General features: G+C 52.8%; 10 protein-coding genes across 10 annotated transcripts; 5 read left to right on the top strand and 5 right to left on the bottom strand.

Moving 5' to 3' along the window:
* Positions 1 to 335: 335 nt before the first annotated feature.
* On the top strand, positions 336 to 3,684 carry K460DRAFT_397058 (ARM repeat-containing protein; the record flags this gene model as incomplete). The annotated part of the gene is made up of 4 exons (XM_040936139.1): positions 336 to 518; positions 584 to 803; positions 856 to 1,031; positions 1,079 to 3,684. 4 exons carry the CDS (start codon positions 336 to 338, stop codon positions 3,575 to 3,577), a joined length of 3,078 nt encoding a protein of 1,025 aa, XP_040786408.1. The 3' UTR covers positions 3,578 to 3,684.
* Positions 3,685 to 4,509: 825 nt separating this feature from the next.
* Positions 4,510 to 6,316, bottom strand: K460DRAFT_342474 (vacuolar protein sorting-associated protein-like protein VPS4; the record flags this gene model as incomplete). Its single annotated transcript, XM_040931193.1, has 6 exons — positions 5,992 to 6,316; positions 5,909 to 5,935; positions 5,684 to 5,855; positions 5,291 to 5,626; positions 4,791 to 5,241; positions 4,510 to 4,731 (listed from the first exon to the last, which is right to left on the bottom strand). Exons 1-6 carry the CDS (start codon positions 6,098 to 6,100, stop codon positions 4,510 to 4,512), a joined length of 1,317 nt encoding a protein of 438 aa, XP_040786407.1. The 5' UTR covers positions 6,101 to 6,316.
* A 165-nt stretch (positions 6,317 to 6,481) lies between these two features.
* Positions 6,482 to 7,472, top strand: K460DRAFT_368700 (Prefoldin beta-like protein). Its single transcript, XM_040933830.1, has 5 exons — positions 6,482 to 6,583; positions 6,637 to 6,707; positions 6,762 to 6,886; positions 6,940 to 7,000; positions 7,054 to 7,472. Exons 1-5 carry the CDS (start codon positions 6,523 to 6,525, stop codon positions 7,108 to 7,110), a joined length of 375 nt encoding a protein of 124 aa, XP_040786406.1. The 5' UTR covers positions 6,482 to 6,522; the 3' UTR covers positions 7,111 to 7,472.
* A 206-nt stretch (positions 7,473 to 7,678) lies between these two features.
* On the bottom strand, positions 7,679 to 8,900 carry K460DRAFT_316659 (glycoside hydrolase family 16 protein). Its single transcript, XM_040930342.1, has one exon. It carries the CDS (start codon positions 8,889 to 8,891, stop codon positions 7,728 to 7,730), a length of 1,164 nt encoding a protein of 387 aa, XP_040786405.1. The 5' UTR covers positions 8,892 to 8,900; the 3' UTR covers positions 7,679 to 7,727.
* A 130-nt stretch (positions 8,901 to 9,030) lies between these two features.
* Positions 9,031 to 9,679, bottom strand: K460DRAFT_152331 (uncharacterized protein). The gene has a single exon (XM_040926820.1). The coding sequence runs from the start codon at positions 9,506 to 9,508 to the stop codon at positions 9,170 to 9,172; it is 339 nt and encodes a 112-aa protein (XP_040786404.1). The 5' UTR covers positions 9,509 to 9,679; the 3' UTR covers positions 9,031 to 9,169.
* On the bottom strand, positions 9,656 to 11,881 carry K460DRAFT_152295 (uncharacterized protein). Its single transcript, XM_040926819.1, has 4 exons — positions 11,846 to 11,881; positions 11,237 to 11,781; positions 9,905 to 11,184; positions 9,656 to 9,850 (listed from the first exon to the last, which is right to left on the bottom strand). Exons 2-4 carry the CDS (start codon positions 11,736 to 11,738, stop codon positions 9,803 to 9,805), a joined length of 1,830 nt encoding a protein of 609 aa, XP_040786403.1. The 5' UTR covers positions 11,739 to 11,781; positions 11,846 to 11,881; the 3' UTR covers positions 9,656 to 9,802.
* Positions 11,882 to 12,346: 465 nt separating this feature from the next.
* K460DRAFT_152293 (uncharacterized protein) lies at positions 12,347 to 12,773 on the top strand. Its single transcript, XM_040926818.1, has one exon. It carries the CDS (start codon positions 12,469 to 12,471, stop codon positions 12,688 to 12,690), a length of 222 nt encoding a protein of 73 aa, XP_040786402.1. The 5' UTR covers positions 12,347 to 12,468; the 3' UTR covers positions 12,691 to 12,773.
* An 83-nt stretch (positions 12,774 to 12,856) lies between these two features.
* On the bottom strand, positions 12,857 to 14,197 carry K460DRAFT_408163 (uncharacterized protein; the record flags this gene model as incomplete). Its single annotated transcript, XM_040937140.1, has 1 exon — positions 12,857 to 14,197. The coding sequence occupies one exon, from the start codon at positions 14,195 to 14,197 to the stop codon at positions 12,857 to 12,859; it is 1,341 nt and encodes a 446-aa protein (XP_040786401.1).
* Positions 14,198 to 14,867: 670 nt separating this feature from the next.
* Positions 14,868 to 16,976, top strand: K460DRAFT_387797 (P-loop containing nucleoside triphosphate hydrolase protein; the record flags this gene model as incomplete). Its single annotated transcript, XM_040935659.1, has 3 exons — positions 14,868 to 15,102; positions 15,150 to 16,243; positions 16,294 to 16,976. 3 exons carry the CDS (start codon positions 14,868 to 14,870, stop codon positions 16,867 to 16,869), a joined length of 1,905 nt encoding a protein of 634 aa, XP_040786400.1. The 3' UTR covers positions 16,870 to 16,976.
* Positions 16,977 to 17,548: 572 nt separating this feature from the next.
* K460DRAFT_408161 (ribosomal protein S26e) lies at positions 17,549 to 18,115 on the top strand (the record flags this gene model as incomplete). Its single annotated transcript, XM_040937139.1, has 4 exons — positions 17,549 to 17,571; positions 17,629 to 17,756; positions 17,844 to 17,946; positions 18,001 to 18,115. 4 exons carry the CDS (start codon positions 17,549 to 17,551, stop codon positions 18,113 to 18,115), a joined length of 369 nt encoding a protein of 122 aa, XP_040786399.1.
* Positions 18,116 to 18,290: the final 175 nt, after the last annotated feature.

The raw sequence follows: 18,290 nt of genomic DNA, 5'->3' as shown, positions 1-18,290 counted from the left end.
CCCCTGCTCGTGCCCTGGCAACATTTTTGGATGAGGGCGCGGCGGACTCGCGAAAGCCCCCGCCAAAACACAACGGAGCAAATATTTCCACAGCAACCCTCTCTGTCTGGACGACCATAGCACCATTTCTACACGCTACGCCGCCTCTTTTGCCACGGCGCATCCTTTAGACAGCGTCGTACCACAGGCGCCTCCCCTTCACCACCGCCAGCCTACCCAAGGTAGTCTAGTCCCCTTGCCTGCCCGCCCGCCTGCCTGCCTGCCTGCCTGCGAACAAGCTCCCACCGCTCAACGGGGCCGCTCCCCACACATCGTCGAGATAGCACGCCTGCATCATGTCTGTTCTACCTGCTGAAGTCCACACGGCGCTGGCCAGCCTGCTGCAGGGCCTGCAGTCCCCGGACAATGTGCAGCGAACCGCCGCCGAGCAGCAGTTGAACGACGAGTGGGTTGCACAAAGGCCGGATGTGCTCCTCATGGGCTTGTCCGAGCAGATTGAGCTGGCACAGGACACGTCGGTATGTACTGCGTAGTGGCATTGCCATGGCCATCTCGCCTGCCCAGGCTGACGACCGACGGGTAGACACGAACCTTCGCCGCCGTCATCTTTCGGCGGCAGTCCTCCAAGCCGCGAAAGACGCCCTCTGGCCAGACGGCCGACCTCTTCCTGACGCTCAACCCGGCCGAGCGAGAGGCGATCCGCGCAAAGCTGCTGAGTTGCCTGGCAAAGGAGACCGATGCATCGGTGCGAAGCAAAGTGGGAGACGCTGTAGCGGAGCTCGCGCGACAGCACACAGATGAAGGTAGGAACTTGACATGCCCTACTACCCAAAGAGCAATCACTAACATGGCCAGGTGTGGCATGGCCGGAGCTCCTGGGAGCCTTGTTCCAGGCTAGCCAATCCCAAGATGCTGCACAGCGCGAGAACGCCTTCAGGATCTTCTCCACTACACCGCAAATCATAGAAAAGCAACATGAAGACGTCGTCATGAGCGCCTTCAAGGGCGGGTTTGCCGACAGCGAGACTGCGGTAGGTACCAGGGCGACCAAAACCCCTTCAACGACTTACGTTTGCAGGTTCGAATCGCGGCTGTCGAGGCTTTCGCCTCCTTCTTTCGCTCCATTACCCGCAAAGCTCAATCCAAATACTACTCGCTGATTCCGGAGATCCTGAATATCCTGCCTCCCATCAAGGATTCTGGAGATGCAGAGCTGCTCACAAAGGCCCTCATCTCCCTCATCGATCTCGCCGAGGTTGCACCCAAGATGTTCAAGCCTCTGTTCAACAGCCTCGTGCAATTCAGCGTCTCTGTCATCCAGGACAAGGACCTAGGAGAAACAACACGACAAAATGCCTTGGAACTCATGGCCACATTTGCGGATAATGCACCCCAAATGTGTAGGAAGGATCCAAATTTCACAAACGACATGGTCACGCAGTGCCTCTCCCTCATGACGGATGTTGGCTTCGATGACGACGACGCCGAGGAATGGAATGTCTCCGAAGATCTCGACGAAGAGAGTGACTCGAATCACGTTGCTGGCGAGCAGTGCATGGATCGCCTAGCCAACAAACTCGGTGGACAGGCCATCTTGCCCCCTACCTTCAACTGGCTCCCGCGCATGATGACTTCTTCCGCTTGGCGAGATAGGCACGCTGCTCTCATGGCCATCTCAGCCATCTCCGAGGGCTGTCGTGAGCTTATGGTGGGAGAGCTCGACAAGGTCCTTGACCTCGTTCTTCCTGCCCTTCGAGACCCCCATCCTCGTGTTCGATGGGCCGCATGCAATGCCGTGGGCCAAATGAGCACCGACTTTGCCGGAACCATGCAGGAGAAGTATCACCAAGTCGTCCTGCCCAATATCATCCCGGTCCTAGAGTCAGCAGAGCCTCGTGTGCAGGCGCACGCTGCCGCTGCCCTCGTCAACTTCTGCGAAGAGGCCGAGAAGAACATCCTAGAGCCATATTTGGACCAACTACTCAATCATCTGCTCATGCTTCTGCAGAGCCCCAAACGCTTTGTCCAAGAGCAGGCTTTGTCAACCATTGCGACAGTTGCGGACTCGGCTGAGGCTGCCTTCTCCAAGTACTATGACACCCTGATGCCGCTTCTTTTCAACGTTCTACAGGAAGAGCAGTCCAAGGAGTACCGATTACTGAGAGCCAAGGCCATGGAGTGCGCTACCCTCATTGCCTTGGCTGTTGGCAAGGATCGAATGGGCCAGGATGCATTGAATCTGGTACAACTGCTCGGGCGGATCCAAAACAGCGTATCGGACGCCGACGACCCTCAAGCTTCCTACTTGCTTCACTGCTGGGGTCGCATGTGTCGGGTCCTTGGTCGGGAGTTCGTTCCCTTCCTTGCTGGTGTCATTCCGCCTCTGACTGAGCTTGCTGGAGCCAAGGCTGATATTCAACTGCTTGATGATGAGGACCAGGTGGCTCAAATTCAGGACGAGGAGGGCTGGGAGCTTGTTCCTCTCAAGGGCAAGGTCATCGGCATCAAGACGAGTATTCTTGATGACAAGCACATGGCTATTGAGCTCATCGTCATCTACGCTCAAGTATTGGAAGACGCCTTCGAACCCTACGTCAACGACATTATGGACAAAATCGCCCTTCCCGGCTTGGCCTTCTTCTTCCACGACCCTGTACGCGTCGCATCCGCAAAGTGCGTACCGGCACTTCTAAATGCTTACAAGAAGGCGCATGGTCCAGAGTCAACCCAGCTTGGACAGCTTTGGGAACGTACCGTTGAGCGTGTGCTCGAAGTACTTAGCACAGAACCTGCTATTGATACTCTCGCCGAAATGTACCAATGTTTCTACGAGTGCTTGGAGTGTATTGGTCAAAACTGCTTGACAAGCACACATATGGGTACCTTTATCGAGTCCGCCCGCAGTGTGTTACAAGACTACCAAGAGCGTGTTAAAGAGCGGCTAGAAGAGCAATCGGAGAACGAGGATGGTGAAGAAGCTTCCGAGGAGACTTTATTCGCCATTGAAGACGACCAAAATCTTCTCTCCGACATGAACAAGGCTTTCCATACTATATTCAAGAACATGGGTACGGCCTTCCTGCCGCACTGGGAGCTCTTGATGGAGTTCTATAAGATGGCTGTCATCAATCGAGATCCGACGCAACGTCAGTGGGCTATTTGCATCTTCGATGACGTACTTGAGTTCTGCGGCCCGCAGTCATGGAAGTACAACGAGCACATCATTCAGCCACTCATAGCCGGCATGCAGGACGACGTACCAGCCAACCGACAAGCAGCAGTGTACGGTGTAGGCGTCGCTGCTCACAAGGGCGGTGAGGCGTGGTCAGAATTCGCCGCCGCTTCGCTACCAATGCTGTTCCAAGTAGTCCAGCGGCCGAACGCTCGCGCGGATGACGATGTGTTTGCAACAGAGAACGCATCGGCAGCAATTGCGAAGATTCTGCACTATAACGCTGCCAAGGTACAGAACTGGCAAGATATTGCTGCCGCTTGGATCGATACTCTGCCAGTCATCAACGACGAAGAAGCGACCCCATATGCCTACGCATTCCTGGCGCAACTTATTGAACAGTAAGTTTACTCCATATTGACCCAGCACAGTGGAGCCCGGGTGGATTCAATATCTTAAAATGGGGCTAATGTTTCACCAGGCAAAATCAGGTCGTTTTCTCGCAACCCGCAAAGGTCTTCACCTTTGTGGTACAAGCTCTAGAAGCCGAAACGTTGCAGGGCCAGACAGCAACGCGCGTTGTCAGCTCTGTGAAAGCCCTCATCCAGGCAACCGGCACGAACCTTGCCCAAGCTGCCGCAGGCCTAACCCCTGAACAGCAGCGTACGGCACAGGCGTACTTTAGCTAGGAGCTGTGAGACAGTAGAGAGTCTCGCGTTTCTTAATCTGTGAGGTCGCGATCATGGCGATAGCAGGGGATGGCGTTGGATGCATAGTGCCTGAAGGAAATAGGCTTTGGGGGTAGGCATCCATACTCTATGATGATATCAAGACTTACGGGCCTACGATGAGGAGAATGGTAGAGGGCCTGATGACTTCGGTCGATTTGGTTAGGTCGATCACTTATTCCCCCGGTTTTCCCCCTTGTTTCCCCTTTCTTACTGTCTTGCTTATGGATAGACTCGCATCCTGTGACCAGGTGTAGTGTAGAACAACGAATCAGCGGGGTAATACTCCACCAGTCACTTGATCCATCCTTTCACCCACTGCGCGTCTCCCGGGCTGGATAACCCCAGATGGCTTTATACCCCCGAGGTAACAGAAGCATCAAGTCTTGGAGTCATTCAGATTGGGCCATGTCAAGTACAATGATGGTGGCCGTGGTTCGTCTTGTATCATGGTGATGTGATCACTAGGTTGCCTAACTCGATCCTCTTTCAACGCCAGGCCAACCGCTCGTAAGGGCCGAAAGAACAGGAATCGCTATGCCGAAGTGGATATAAACACCAAAAAGCGCCCCCGACACAAGGCAGTGCGCCATGCCCAAACTCTACTAATTATGCGCCCTCACTACCAAACTCCTTTGTCCAATCTGCGCTCCTCTTCAAATCCTCCCCACTGACCGTTGGCCTTGAAGCTTTGATGGCCTTGATGAAATCCTTCACTTTTAAAGGAGGTTCGAGCAGCTGATCACCATCCAGATCGGTCCAGGATTTCTCTTGCGCTTGCGGATCGCCGGGCGAGCAGGGTGTCCATTTCGTTGTGCCGTCTACTTCGACCTGAAAGCCATTAGCTAATCGCCAGAGTCTCAAATTGATCTCGAGGGCCCTGAACATACTGGTTTATAGTGAGTCGCAGTCTGAATAAGGCGTACGGGCTGCATCAGTGCATCTTGCACCGCTATCGAGATATCAGAACCAGAGTATCCTTCACTCAGTTCCGCTAGCTTTTTGTAGTCTCCTTGATTGAGTTCGCATGGAGTGTTTCCAACGGCGAGCTCGAACATCCTCATCCTGGCGGGTGTATCCGGTAAGCTGATGTGCACTCTTCGTTGAAATCGTCGTCTAATAGCGGAGTCGAGTTGCCATGGAATGTTGGTCGCGCCGAGAATAAGCACGCCCTTTGAGTCTTTGCCTACACCATCCATTTGCACAAGCAGCTCGGTTTTGATACGCCGTGATGCCTCGGATTCACCTTCGCCTCGAGGTCCGCAGAGGGCGTCGATCTCATCAATGAAGATGATGGAAGGCTTGTTTTCGCGAGCCATGCCGAAGAGTTGCTTTACCAACCTATCTCCAGTCAGTCGTTGCTTTTAGCTTACCAATGCATGTCGCTTACCGCTCGGATTCACCCATCCACTTGCTGACCAGGTCGGAACTCGAAACGCTGAAAAAGGTGCTGTTTGCCTCTGTTGCAACTGCTTTTGCAAGGTAACTCTTGCCCGTACCAGGCGGGCCGTACAACAGAATACCCTTCCACGGTTGTCGCTTGCCGGTGAATAGATGTGGGAATTTGATAGGTAATATGACTGCCTCTTTCAGAGCCTCCTTTGCCTGTTCCAGCCCTGCTACATCTTCCCATCGAATATTTGGCTTTTCGGACAGGATGGCGCCCGCGAGCGCACCGCGTAGCTTCTTGGAGTCGGCATCTATCTCGCCCTCCTCATCGTCGTCCCTATCGCACCATGTCAGCATGGGAGGCTATGCGCATACGCCTTGGAAAAGTCCGTACTTTCCACCCTTGCCACTTCCCCCGGCTGCCTTTCCATTCGAGCCCATTGCTGCGGGTTTCTTGCGATTTGAGGCATCGTTTTGGTTCAGATGCTGTTTGAGCTTCTCGGCACGCTCCATGTATTCGGCAACCTTGCCTCGAATCATCTCCTTGGACTTCTGATTCTTCTCCCCTAGTCCGTGTTAGTTTATTGCCTTCGCCGTCAGAGTAGCGTGGAGAAGGTACATTTCAAGGCGAGCATGAATAGCTCGACTGCCACCTGTTAGCCTCTAATTTTTACTATTCGTGGCAAAGTATACACAACTCACGAGCACTGTAGTATAGTTGATATGCCTTGTCGTATTCGCCCGCGGTATCCGTCTCGATGGCCTTCTTGACTGTCTCAATGGCACGACCCAGGAAGTCTGCGTTACTCATGCCTGCGCCTTTACTGGGCTAAGCGCCGCAGCTGTTATCCGAGGGGATAGTTGTACGAATGCGCGTCGCGTGCGCTGCTGGGCGCGGGTCTGGAATATGACGACGGAGGCAGCGGTCTGCGCGGGGCACTCGACGGTTGCCTGAGGTTAGTGACGCCTTATGAACAGAGGCTAGCAGTTGTTTCTTCCAGATATCGTCCTTGCAGGCGAAAGACACGGCAGCTCCAAGGGAGCAGTGTTTCTACAGTTGGGGTGTTGATATCTACGTCTTTCTCCTTCCACGTTGATCTGGTTGCTATGGCCAAGCATCTAGCCCCCACGTTCACGCTAGTCCGCATCAGGGGAGTTCCATGTCCCGCCTCGCGAGCTCCGCAAAAGAGGGCGAAACTTTTCGTCAAGCTGTAACTCAGCATCACGAAAACCATGGGAGACGTGCAGGCGAAGCTGCAGGAGCTTTCTGACGGCTACCAGAGCCTACAAGGAGGTGCGATTTCGAAGCCATGGTATTCAGAAGAGGCTTCACTAACGGCCAGATAGACCTCTCTACTGCAGTCGAAGCACGCCAGAAGCTCGAGTCGCAGCAGCAGGAGAATGCCACAGTCAAAAAGGTGCCTTCCTAACTCCCGCTGTTGGCCCATTTAGGCTAACATGTGTCGTTACAGGAGTTCGATATCCTCGATGATGATGCGAACATCTACAAGCAAATCGGACCAGTACTCTTGAAGCAAGACAAGACGGAGGCCGTCATGGCAGTCAATGGCCGCTTAGAGTTTATCGATAAAGAGATGTGAGTGCGGTAAAGGGGTCCATGACATGGGACAGATGTCTGATTAGAACTAGCAAGCGGTTCGAAAAACAGATCAAGGAGATCCAGGACAAGAGTGAGAAGACGAAGATGGAGGTATGCTACTCATGCCTTACCGAGGGAGGTCCCTCCACTAACGATTTATTCAGATAATTCAGATACAGTCATCGGCACAACAAGCACAACAGGCAGTAGCAGCATCATGAGTATGGCGAGATGATAGAGTGAAAATGATATCCCCTGTTCAACGTCTTCTCTCATCTACATAAAAGTTCCTCAACCGACTAACTTACTTTCAAACTACGTCACGGGCAGATAATATCGCCATGGACGGTAATACTTGGTTGCAATTGATCTTGAGGTTGGGCCAAAGATGAGGGTCAAGGACTCACGGAAAGGGATAGAAACAAGGTTGGATCCACGTGCGTATAAGAGGGCACCGTAAACGGCAGAGTGTTATAAAACCATTGTTTTAGGCAAGTCAATAGGGATTTGATGGCTAGCCTACCTAAAAAGTAAGCAGGATATGGCCAGCAACCATTTCGGCACGGCTGCTCTCGCTGTCTGGACTCTACAATAGTATTTCACCACAGGTGACAGTACAATGATCATCGAAAAAGGTCTTACGGTTCAATTTCATGTCCTAAATATGCTCGAGACGTTCTGAACACAAAGAACGCCTAGGAAGATTACCAGACAAAACGTTGTGCATATGGAGAATACCAGCAACGATGAGGGTATACACGCTATATAATGCTAATCAGGGGAGCGTACACCTACAGTTTCTCGGGTCCAGCCCAAGCCCTAACCTAATAACGTTACTTTACCAGCGGTACTGGCGACCCTTAGCCTTGATAGATGATGGTTCTTGCTCTGGCTCAGTAGTTCGCTGGAACCACTTCAATCCAGCAATTTCCCAATATACCTCCTTAAAAGCCTCTGGGTTATCCCGGACGTAAGCTTCGCATGTGTCGACGCCAGTCTTCGCTGCGCAGGACTTATCCCACTCCTTGCCGGCCCACTCGCCGCAGTAGCTAGTGTTGAAGATGATTTTGAGGTTCTGGAAGCGTTCAGTGATGTTGCAACCGCTGCCGGAGAATCGTGCAACTGGAACACCCCAAGTAGAGGGATCAAGAGTTGAGGCGGTTGTAGTATTGCCAAAGTGCGTAGTGTAAGCAGAGGAGTTGCGAGGAAAGAACCATACACTGATAGCTGAAGAGGTCCACTCCATGGCGTAGATTCCACCGCCCACTTTGTTGAACTCGGTGCCATAGGATGGAAGGATGGTCTCCTTACTACCCGCGCCTGAGCCGGTCTGGATGCCGGTTATGGTTTTTGGCGCTTTTATTGAACATCCAACATTCTTTCCTTGGCCTGGTGCGGCAACGTCGCAGTCATCCGTAGCTAGAAGGCCAGTAAACGGCGTCTCACCGTGACCGGCGGCATGGAGTGTGCTATTGTCAACGATACAGCCTTTTGAGGTATGTAGTGTAACCGCATTATGCTCATAGTCGTTAACCCCTTCCATAATATCGACTTCGCCAGCCAACGGCCAGGCCGACTTTCCGGTGTCTTTGTCAAAACCGAGAAGCCAAAATGCTGGCCACGACCCACACACTGGCGAAGGCATGTGTCGGATGTCCGCGACTAACAACCCCTGATTCCAAGCCTGCTTGCTCTCTAGGCGCACACTCGCGCGGCCATTGGGGTCTTTGTTGGTGGAGTCGACACCAAGGAAAACGGACTGTGTGTCCTGGAGGTAGCCGATAAGCTTTTGCGAGATAGCAGATGTCAGGTTCTGGTATAGCACAAAACCCTTTGTAGGATCCGGGCCAGAGAAAAAGTCAAAGCTGCCGAAAAAGTTTTTATACGAGAGGTCGTCCGTCAGTACATATTGACCGTGCTGGGTGTCGCTGTGGGCGCTGCTTAGCGTGAAGAGGGCAGTGATGGTGGCCAGCACCGTAGCAGAAGGTGTCGGTAGGCGCATTGTGTTATGCGAAGCGGTTAGAGTGATAGGATTCAGGTTCTACAGACAGTGTAAATAGTCGAAATATGAGAGTCTCAACAGAGGCTGTTTGCAACGAGGATAGAAAGTCAGATGTCGACGAGAATTGTGCGCTGGATAAAACCAAATGTTGAAGTTGAGAAGATTGTACTTATGCCAACCCTGAGTTCGGAATAAAGGCAAAGCACAATGTCTATTTTGGCTTTTGGTCGTACAATACCCATGTTGGTGACCACTTTCTAAGTAGTTCTTTATTCAGCCTATGCGCGAACAATAGAAGAAGTGTACACCATTGTTTCACCTAGTAAAAGTGAAGAGGACTTTTTTTGACACAAGACATGATTACTTTGAAGGCGCATGCGCTTTGAATGAGGCAATGTGACTGTACAACCGAGGAATGTGAAACTCTCTGGTGATGTAGGTTCGTTGAGGGTGGACGACCTTACCAGTGGTGTCTGGGCTCTGTCAGCTGGCGCCTGAAACGGACAAGACTGACAGAGTACCTTGCATGCGATGAGGCAAATTATAAGAGAACATGAACCCATACAAAAGCACGAGTATGAAGACTGAGGAACATAGAACCTCGCCATTACTCTCATCTTCACTGCCGCAACCGCTCTACCCTACGAATGTGATTTAACCAGATCCAGAAAATCAAAAAAGAAAAGTGATACATGAAAATCCTTTAGTACACGATAGGAGCGCAGAAGCACCTTATAACAACATCCAATCGGGCCATAATGCACAAGACATGAAAATCATTTGCGCACCAGACCTGACGGACAGATGGCGTCCGTAACCAGCTGGTGAGTGTCGCTCTTCCATCGTATATCTATATTGTGGAGAGAAATATCATTCCCACATTTTGGACAACATGACGGCAATGTAGGAGTCTATCGTAGTTTGCCGACATCTTTGGCCTCCTTGACCTGCTCGAAGACCTACAAAATCATGTTAGATACACTACTCAAACTTAGTTCCTGGGAGCATCTTACTTTCAACATCTTCCTTCGTGCACCGAGAGCATTCACTCCGCGCTTCTCCAAACCGTCATCATCTAGCTCAACAAGCTCTTGCCACTTGAGGTCTTTGAGATTGTCGGTATACTTGTGCAGACGGAGACTCCGAAGCCAGTTGGGAATATCCTGAAGCAAGCTGGGATCGGTAGGATCCTCCGGGGGCTTCGAGCTACCGCGCCGGCCACGAGGAGATCGACCGCGGTCAATTTGGTCGCCATGGAAGCCATGGCTGTCGTTGCCCATGCCCATGCCGAACTGGCTGAGGTTCAGAGTGCCCATTCCATTATTCATAAGACCAGAACCTCCATAGTCGGCACTCAAGAAGCCATTGGCCTGGGGTGAGGCGAAGTTGCCCATAACACCCATGCCCTGCCCTTGCAAGGCAAATCCGGGAGAGCTTGGACGAGATCGGCCGCTGGCCATGGCAGCCAGCTGCTGCGCCTGGAGAGTAGCCGCCTGCTGCGGAGTCAAGACCTGGCCAAGCTCATTGGTCATGAGGATGTTGGTGTTGCCCATGTGGGGTAGACCTGGGGATAGAGGACCGTTATCGGAAGAACGAGCGCGGCGGTATTTTCGAACGTCGTCCAATTGAATACGATTGTTCACAGTAGACAGAGCAGCCAGCTTCATGGCGGTAGCGTTGGCAACCATGTCAGCTTGATTGTTAGGTTGATTGAAATTTGCGACCATGGGGGTGCTGAGCTGAGATGCCCAGCTTCCACCGGGGGCATAGGAAGGCGAAAGCATTGGCATGTTGGTGGAGTTTGCCTCCAAAGCATTCAATGTCGTCGTCTGCACATTGCTACTATCACTTTGAAGCGGAAGGCGCGGAGAGCGAAGTCCGGCAGACGGCGGTGGCGCGGTGAATTGGCCCATGGCTTGATGCTGCTGCTGGCCAGATGACTTTGGGCGATTTTGTGCCTCGTTCCATGGCGAGGCCGGGGGTGCGTTGTTCTCCCTCTTGTTGCTCTCGTCGGGGCCAGAAATGGTCGGTGCAACCAAAGAGCTGCGGTCGCCAACAGTGCTGTTGCGGTTCGATGCCGGGGCGACGCCGACAACGTCTGTGAACTCTGCCTTCTGCTTGGCAATAGCGGCTGCGGCATCGGGGAACATGCGATTGATGGTCGATGTATCCAGACCAGAGTTGCGTTTTGCAGCACCTGGTGATGGTGGGGGACGGCCGAGGCCCATCGAGTGGCGGTTCTCGCCCGTGCTGAGCTTGCTCATGGCGTCGCTCAACTTTTGCGTCATGGGGTCTGGCACACGTCAGCTTAAGGAGATGGGTTACGAAAGGCACGAGGGACGAACCTTTTTCTCCAAAGTTGGCAGGAGAAAGCACGCCAGACATGGGGAGGCTCTTGGACATTTGCTGTAGGACCTGGATGAAGAATCGAATCTGCACCTGAGTGGTTTGCTGGAGTAGAGCATAGAGGGCGGCAGTTCGCTCGGCCTCGCTGAGAACGCGGAACCACTGCTCAATGGCGCTCAGTTCGTCCTTGAAGTCCTGGTCGAGCGTGGCCGTGGCCATCTCCTCGAGGGTCGTCTCATACTGGTCGATGTCGGCCAACCACTGCTGAGCGGCACGCTCCATCTCGTCGGGATTCCCGGACTGTGTGGCATTGCGGCCAAAGTAGATTTCCGAGGCGGGGCGAATGCCGCGGTTGGCCAGAGGAGAGGAGAAGCCGCCCATGTCAGCAGAAGCGCGAAGATGGTGACCGGCGCCGAGCGAAGTACGGGCTGCGGGAGGGCGGAGCGAGCTGGACCCCTCGGGGGTGCTGTTTCTGTTGGCAGCGATATGGCTGGCAGACATGATTGCGCGAGTCTACAGCTACTCTTTGGGGTAGGGTGAAATTCTGTCGATGACTGGCTGTCAGAAAGGACTGCAGACACTTGGGAGGAGGAGGGTAGCGGACGCACAATGTATTTTAACAGACTGGACAGCGGGGACCGGTTCTGGTGATGGATTCGTGCGTACGTGCGCTTGAGTCTCCTGCAGTTCCCAGCTGGCCTCAAAGGAGCTCAAGTGCGAAGGGTCAGGGGCGGGATCGTGGTCGCTGAAGGCTGATGGATGGATGCAGGGAAGCGTTAGCTCGGCGCATGCACGAGCTGCTCTGGCAATAAGAAGAGACGGCGGAAAAGACCAAAGGTACAAAGAAGGGAAAATGGAACGGGCGGGCTGAAGCCTGAAGGGAGAGCCGAGGATGCTCACTGTGAGAAGGGTGAAGAGGCGAAGAGGTGAAGAGGGAGAGGAGGTCGCTTTGGCCTTGGCCTTGTCCGTCTCTGTCTCTCACTACCATGGGATGGATGCGAGCGAGCGTTGCTTCTCTTAGCGCGCACCAATCACAGCCCCCCTACAGCACAAGGCTGAAGCAACGGTTCCCGTGTTCTAATTACCTAGCGAACAAGACGACTCGAGTATACGTATGCACCAGCGGGACCAGACAATGCCATCGAATGCACATGGAATATAATACACGCTTGGTGGCTGGCAACTGCAGAGGCAAACCAAACCCTCAACACCAGACGCCCTTCTAGCGGCCATGATACCTTGCCCGTTTCGAGTCCGACCACACGCGCGGACCACTAATCAATCAAGAGAAAAACAACAAGGGAAAGGTGCTTCCGCAGAGCACTTCCTTTTCATTCATGCACAGAGCATAGCGAGTGGGAGCAGCCGAAGCCATTGCCCTCGAAACCACAGATACGAGTCTCGTCATTTGCGAGCCGCCTGTTGCAGGAGCATCGTCCCAAAGTCGATCTAACTTGGATTCTCGACCTGACCCACCTATGGACTACCCTGGCACAGCCGGCAGTACCGGCAGAAGCCACGTGGTTATGATGCCGTGCATATACAATATGCTCACTGCTGCGGCGACTATTGCGACGAATCTCGTGTTCGTAAGCAAACCACTATCGACCGACTGGCCCTCACTTGATCTGGCCCAGAATACTTCCAACCATGACGGCAGCTTCCCTCTCCCAGGTAAACGTCACCCCCTTGGTCGACAATGCTCCAGGCAATTGACTGCCCCGATTCACACTTTCCCGGACCATATCCTTGACTCTGTCTTTGTTACTTCTCAACGTCCTTGCAGATACACCGCCTCTCTGCATGAGCTCTTGAACCCTAGGCGACAGATTTGACGCAAGCGATCTCCAAAAGTAGCTCGGTAGCGACGATGTATCAAGGGCATGCAACACTGGCTGCAGAAAGTTGGGCCAAGTTTGAGCGTCGGCGGTAGTGGTCGAGTTGAGGAGTGGATGCGGAGGCGGTTTAATGGCCTCAAGGAGAGACTGTAGTGCCACAATGTTCTGGCAGCGAGCTGATATCTCGAGCAGTGTGCGGTCTAGTGTAGGGAGCTGGCCCAATGCTCGGGCAAGCGATGCGAGCGACGACTTTAGCTGCGTCTGCAGGTAGTCTTGCAAGGCATTCAACATGAGCGCAGGCTCGAACGTGTCTAAAGTGGTCTTTGCCGACGTTGGTGAAAGTAGGTACAAAGTGAGTAGTGCAGACGTGGTTCTTGACTTGGTGTCCTCGGTTTGCGCGAATGTGGATGCTGGCGTTGACCCCGACGAAGAGAGTAACGAAGACATGGAGAACTCCTTGACCACCTGCTGTGCGCGCGATGAGATGCTCCGTTCACCAGGGTTGACCAATTCATTCTTCAGCGTATTGACCATCATGACCCTATCGAGGCCTTGCCCTTCCTCGCCAGGCTTCGAAGCCGCGAAGATTTGGCGTAGCGATAGTATCGTATCCGCAGAACGCACCATGGCTCGGTGGTCCTCCTTCTTTGCGCTCCCAACCCCTCCCAATTCAGACATGCGAACCTCGAGCTGTCTCCCGAGCATGAAACATCGCGCAACCGCTCGCCCAAGCTTGACAGTCTCGCACAGTCGTTCTGCCGTCACGCGTGCCTGCTCGGCGACGTCATATCGCTCAATGACCTCCTTCTCCAGCGTCTTGTACGACTCGGTCAGGCTGGCAACCTGTCCTTCCACTTCCTGCAATATCCGCACACTCGACTCGGCAGAGTCTCTTGTATGTTCTAGCAGCGGCAAAGCCGACTTTGTGGTAAGCGTGTCAATGTGCGTGTCGACTTCCTGGACATCAAACAGGACGCGGGACAGTGGGGTTGAGAGGTCTAGCGGGGTGTCGGAGGCATTGTTGGTTGCGAGAACGAGTGTGTTTGCGAACGAAGTCGCGGAGAAATCGGGGTCGAGGAAAGCTTCATAGTCAATGTAGGACGGCGCGTCGTCGGTTGACATGGTGGAGGTTCAACAGCAGCTCTCAGGTGCACGGCAAGTTTATCGACTTGCCTGCATGGAGGCATGTAGCTCGCTAGCGCGTCGGGTATTTCCAAGGTTGCTTCTTCCATCGACCTCAAAGCTAGCTCCAGCTTAGACATGCGCTTGCAATAGCTTATTAGCCACGTGTAGGCACAACTGCACGCCCGAGGCTGCCTTGATCTTCAAGTGTGCATCTTTTATGCAATAGTTAACCACTCAGGGCAAGTGGCAGTGTTCATATAGCTGGTTTGACAGAGTCGTACCAATGGAGTCTCGACCACTCGCCTGCCTTGTTGCACGATTACACTGTTTTGCACAATCCAACATCCTACCAACAGAAGCATGATCTACGAGAATGACCCACTACCTCTTGGGGCACAATGGCTGTGCTGTAAGCTTCGGCTGGCTTGCAACCTGGCTTTCTGTGGGGTCGGATTGCTTGCCTGGGGTGGCTGCGCACAATTCTGGACGTGAAGCTGATGCTTACAGGTGACGCTCAACATATTTGAAGGCAGTATTTACTTCTCGTTCAACACGAGCTCCTTATTACCAAGCCAGAGCTTCAGCGAATCCAATTACTTCGGTGTCTATCTACTCGTTCAAGTGCTCGACAACCTTATCTTCAGCTATCTCATCCTATCCATCCATAATGGCCATCAAAGACCCTCCCAATGGTGTCAAAGACACCAATGGAACCAGACCTCTGGCTCCCGAAGGCTCCCTCGCCTCTTTCAAAAACTTATATCAAGGCCCTCACGACAGCAACGCCAAGTGGACGTGGCTAGATAAAGAGCCGGAGGATGTTGCTGAAGCTGCCGAAAATGAGGAAACAGCGCAGCATGCCCTCATTACACGTCTTCAAAACCCAACGACTCCCGCAAGAAGTTCGAAATCCACTCCCTCATCACCCAATCGCCATGGCTAAAGCAAGCCCTTGCTGAGATTCTGAAGGACTATCCCGGGCTCCATTGCGGACTGAAGAGATTGGAGTTTGAGGCGCCGTTCAGCCCATTCGTTCATCGCTGGCCAGAGTTGCTTGAGTTCAGGGCCAGGAAGGATCTCGATGCCGTTACTGCAGAACATATTGAGCTGCTGTACGACGTCCTTAAAGCCGAGCTCAAAGACGTCATCAAGACACTCGAGGACTACGTGCATCACGGCATTGTCACCTTCGATCACGTTTGGACAATCTACCAGCCTGGCTCAACCATCTATTCGGATTCTCATAATGGTACCCACGGCGCTTATCGACTGAGGTCGGGAGCATATGTCGAGACGCGATGCGGTAAAGCATACCAGCTTACCGTGGAAGCAATCGACTGGAACGGCAATCAGTTCGGTCGTAGTGTTGAATCAATCCAGCTCTGGGAGTTCCTTGGTACAACCCGCATATTGGGTTTGTCTGCATTCCCCTTGTCTTTCCATCCTCATGAAGACAAGGTCAAAGAGGTATTGATTCATCGCGGCAAGAAGTTTGAAGAGCTCGCTGGATGCCACTACAAAGCGTACGATGGCTTTGCAATTTCGTGGGACAAAGAAGGGAAAGAGGTCCCATATACATGCAACGGTCGTGTTATCGTTGACTCGGACAGTTTCAGGCGCTTCTCGCCTCGCTTCTTCAGAAAGATTGAACCTCTCGCCGCGAAAGAGGGCGTGCGAGGGCCTGAATGTGCCCCAGAGAGGCCCAACATCGAGGAGCCTGGTGTTACGAAGCACGTTTTCGGTCAGCAAGCGAAGACTGAACGACTACGCCTCACCGAAGAACACCATCTAACCTGCTTGCCGCGGGTTCGTGGCTACTCACTCAAGAAGAAGCAGTGGCTGCTCTTCTATCTCGAGCAAATCAAGGACATCAAGTTCAATCAAAATGCCTTTGGATCTTTGGCCCTTCCAGAAGATCAGAAAGAATTGATCCTCTCCTTCGCGGAATCGCAAGCTATGAACCACAACACCTTCGACGACGTTATCAGCGGCAAGGCGAAGGGTCACATCACGCTCTTGAGTGGACCACCCGGAGTTGGCAAGGTAAGCCCCATTGTTCAAATAGTATTTAGGGCCTGCGCTGACTCCAGTAGACACTTACAGCTGAATCCGTAGCTGAGCATATGCGCGCACCGCTATTTATGATGTCAGCTGGCGACCTTGGAATCAATCCCGATGTCGAGTCCAAGCTAATTAATATCCTCGAAATGATCGCAAAATGGAATGCCGTCCTGCTCCTAGACGAATGTGACGTTTTTCTCGAGGCACGCTCAACGCACGACCTCGAGCGCAACAAGCTCGTCTCCATCTTTCTGCGCGTGCTCGAATACTACGAGGGCTTGCTCTTCTTGACCACGAATCGCGTTGACAATATCGATGCTGCATTCCAGTCACGCATTCACATCAGCATGGCATATCCAGACCTCACCACGGAGTCTAGGCGCCATATTTGGGAGAATTTTCTGGGCGGCCTAGGTGTGCGCCAGGAGTGGAAGAGTCAAGACTTGGATGATCTTGCAAAAGTCGAGCTGAATGGTAGACAGATCAAAAATGTACTCAAGAGCGCAGCGCTGCTTAGTTCAAGGAAGCAGGACAGGCTTGGAAGAAAATATGTGGACATGGTACTGGCTATTGAACGGCGAAGGCCGGGGGTCGCGGAAGGGTTCTAGGGGATCTTGCCTCCTGACGACTGATTGACCAAACTCAATCTGAACGGTTCGAATGCGCAAAGCGGGAGAAGCAATTGGTTTGATTTTGAACAATAATAGTAACAAGGCCGAGAATATATTAGCTCTGTTTTACGTTTAGCGACATATCGCCATGATTGAGCTGCGCATCCACTGGGTACTTTCCCTTAGAACGTGGGAACATGCATTGCGTACAAGGTAACTACGCTTTCTTCATCTATACGAAAATATGGTGCAGCTTTTAGAGCACGTTTTTCTAATGCCAACCCCGTCACCAAAGAGCGAGATTGACGTTGGTGATGAGTCATCACAACGCAGCGGTGGAAGTATACTCATAACAGCATCTAGCTAATCTATTAATCTCATTTTTTTACCAATCCAGTATGTTAACTACATGCTGTTGCAGTGCTTCTTAATTCAACGTCAAGTTCAATGTTGGGCTCTCCGATCGCCAAGGGATCAGATTAGATATGCACTAGTGCGTCGCTACGCCCACACCTGCGGCAAAATTAGACCTCCACCAAGCTCGGCGTCACAGCAACGATCTCCCTCCCACGACAACCCCAATTGCTGACTTGTAGGTTTTCACATCTTCGGTGCGCACTCCGACCTCTTTGCGAAAGATAACAGTAGCTTACGAACTCTTCAGAATCAGCCCATCATGGTCAAGAAGCGAGCGTCCAAGTATGCAACACCAGAATATCGAAGATGGGAAGCGAGGCGAGGCTAACAGCACGACAGCGGCCGTAACAAGAATGGCCGCGGCCACGTCAAGCCCATCCGCTGCAGCAACTGCTCGCGATGCACTCCCAAGGACAAGGCAATCAAGAGATTCACCATCCGCAACATGGTCGAATCTGCCGCCATCCGTACGTCTCGCCATGGTCTCCAACACGCTCGACATTCGAAATCGGCCATTGAAGCTACGCAGAATTGAGGACTGACATGTTGGGCAGGTGATATCTCCGATGCCTCCGTCTTCCCCGAGTACACTGTCCCCAAGATGTACCTGAAGCTCCAGTACTGCGTTTCCTGCGCCATCCACGGAAAAATCGTCCGGTATGTCTAGGTTGTCCTAGGAAAAGAGAAGTCTGGGTCTCTAACAGCATGCAGTGTCCGCTCGCGAGAGGGTCGCCGCAACCGTGCCCCGCCCCCACGTGTTAGGTACAACAAGGACGGAAAGAAGATCAACCCCAACCAGGCGGCTGCTAAGACTACAACGGCTTAAGCGGAGAATGTTGGGTTTGCGGAGTGAATGATCACGGCGCATGGTGTGGGTCTAGGGTCCTTTCATACTGGAAAATGCATGAATCCATGGAACTTTGGCAAAGCTAGGGTGACGAATCATGGTTGCATGCTTGCTCGAAATGGGCTGCGATGAGCATTAAGGGCTAGCTATGAAC

This window comes from Cucurbitaria berberidis (genome assembly GCF_010015615.1).
Source record: "Cucurbitaria berberidis CBS 394.84 unplaced genomic scaffold K460scaffold_4, whole genome shotgun sequence".
Lineage (NCBI taxonomy): Eukaryota > Fungi > Ascomycota > Dothideomycetes > Pleosporales > Cucurbitariaceae > Cucurbitaria > Cucurbitaria berberidis.
Note: the sequence above shows the minus strand (reverse complement) of the source record. Positions and strands in the feature narration are given on the sequence as shown.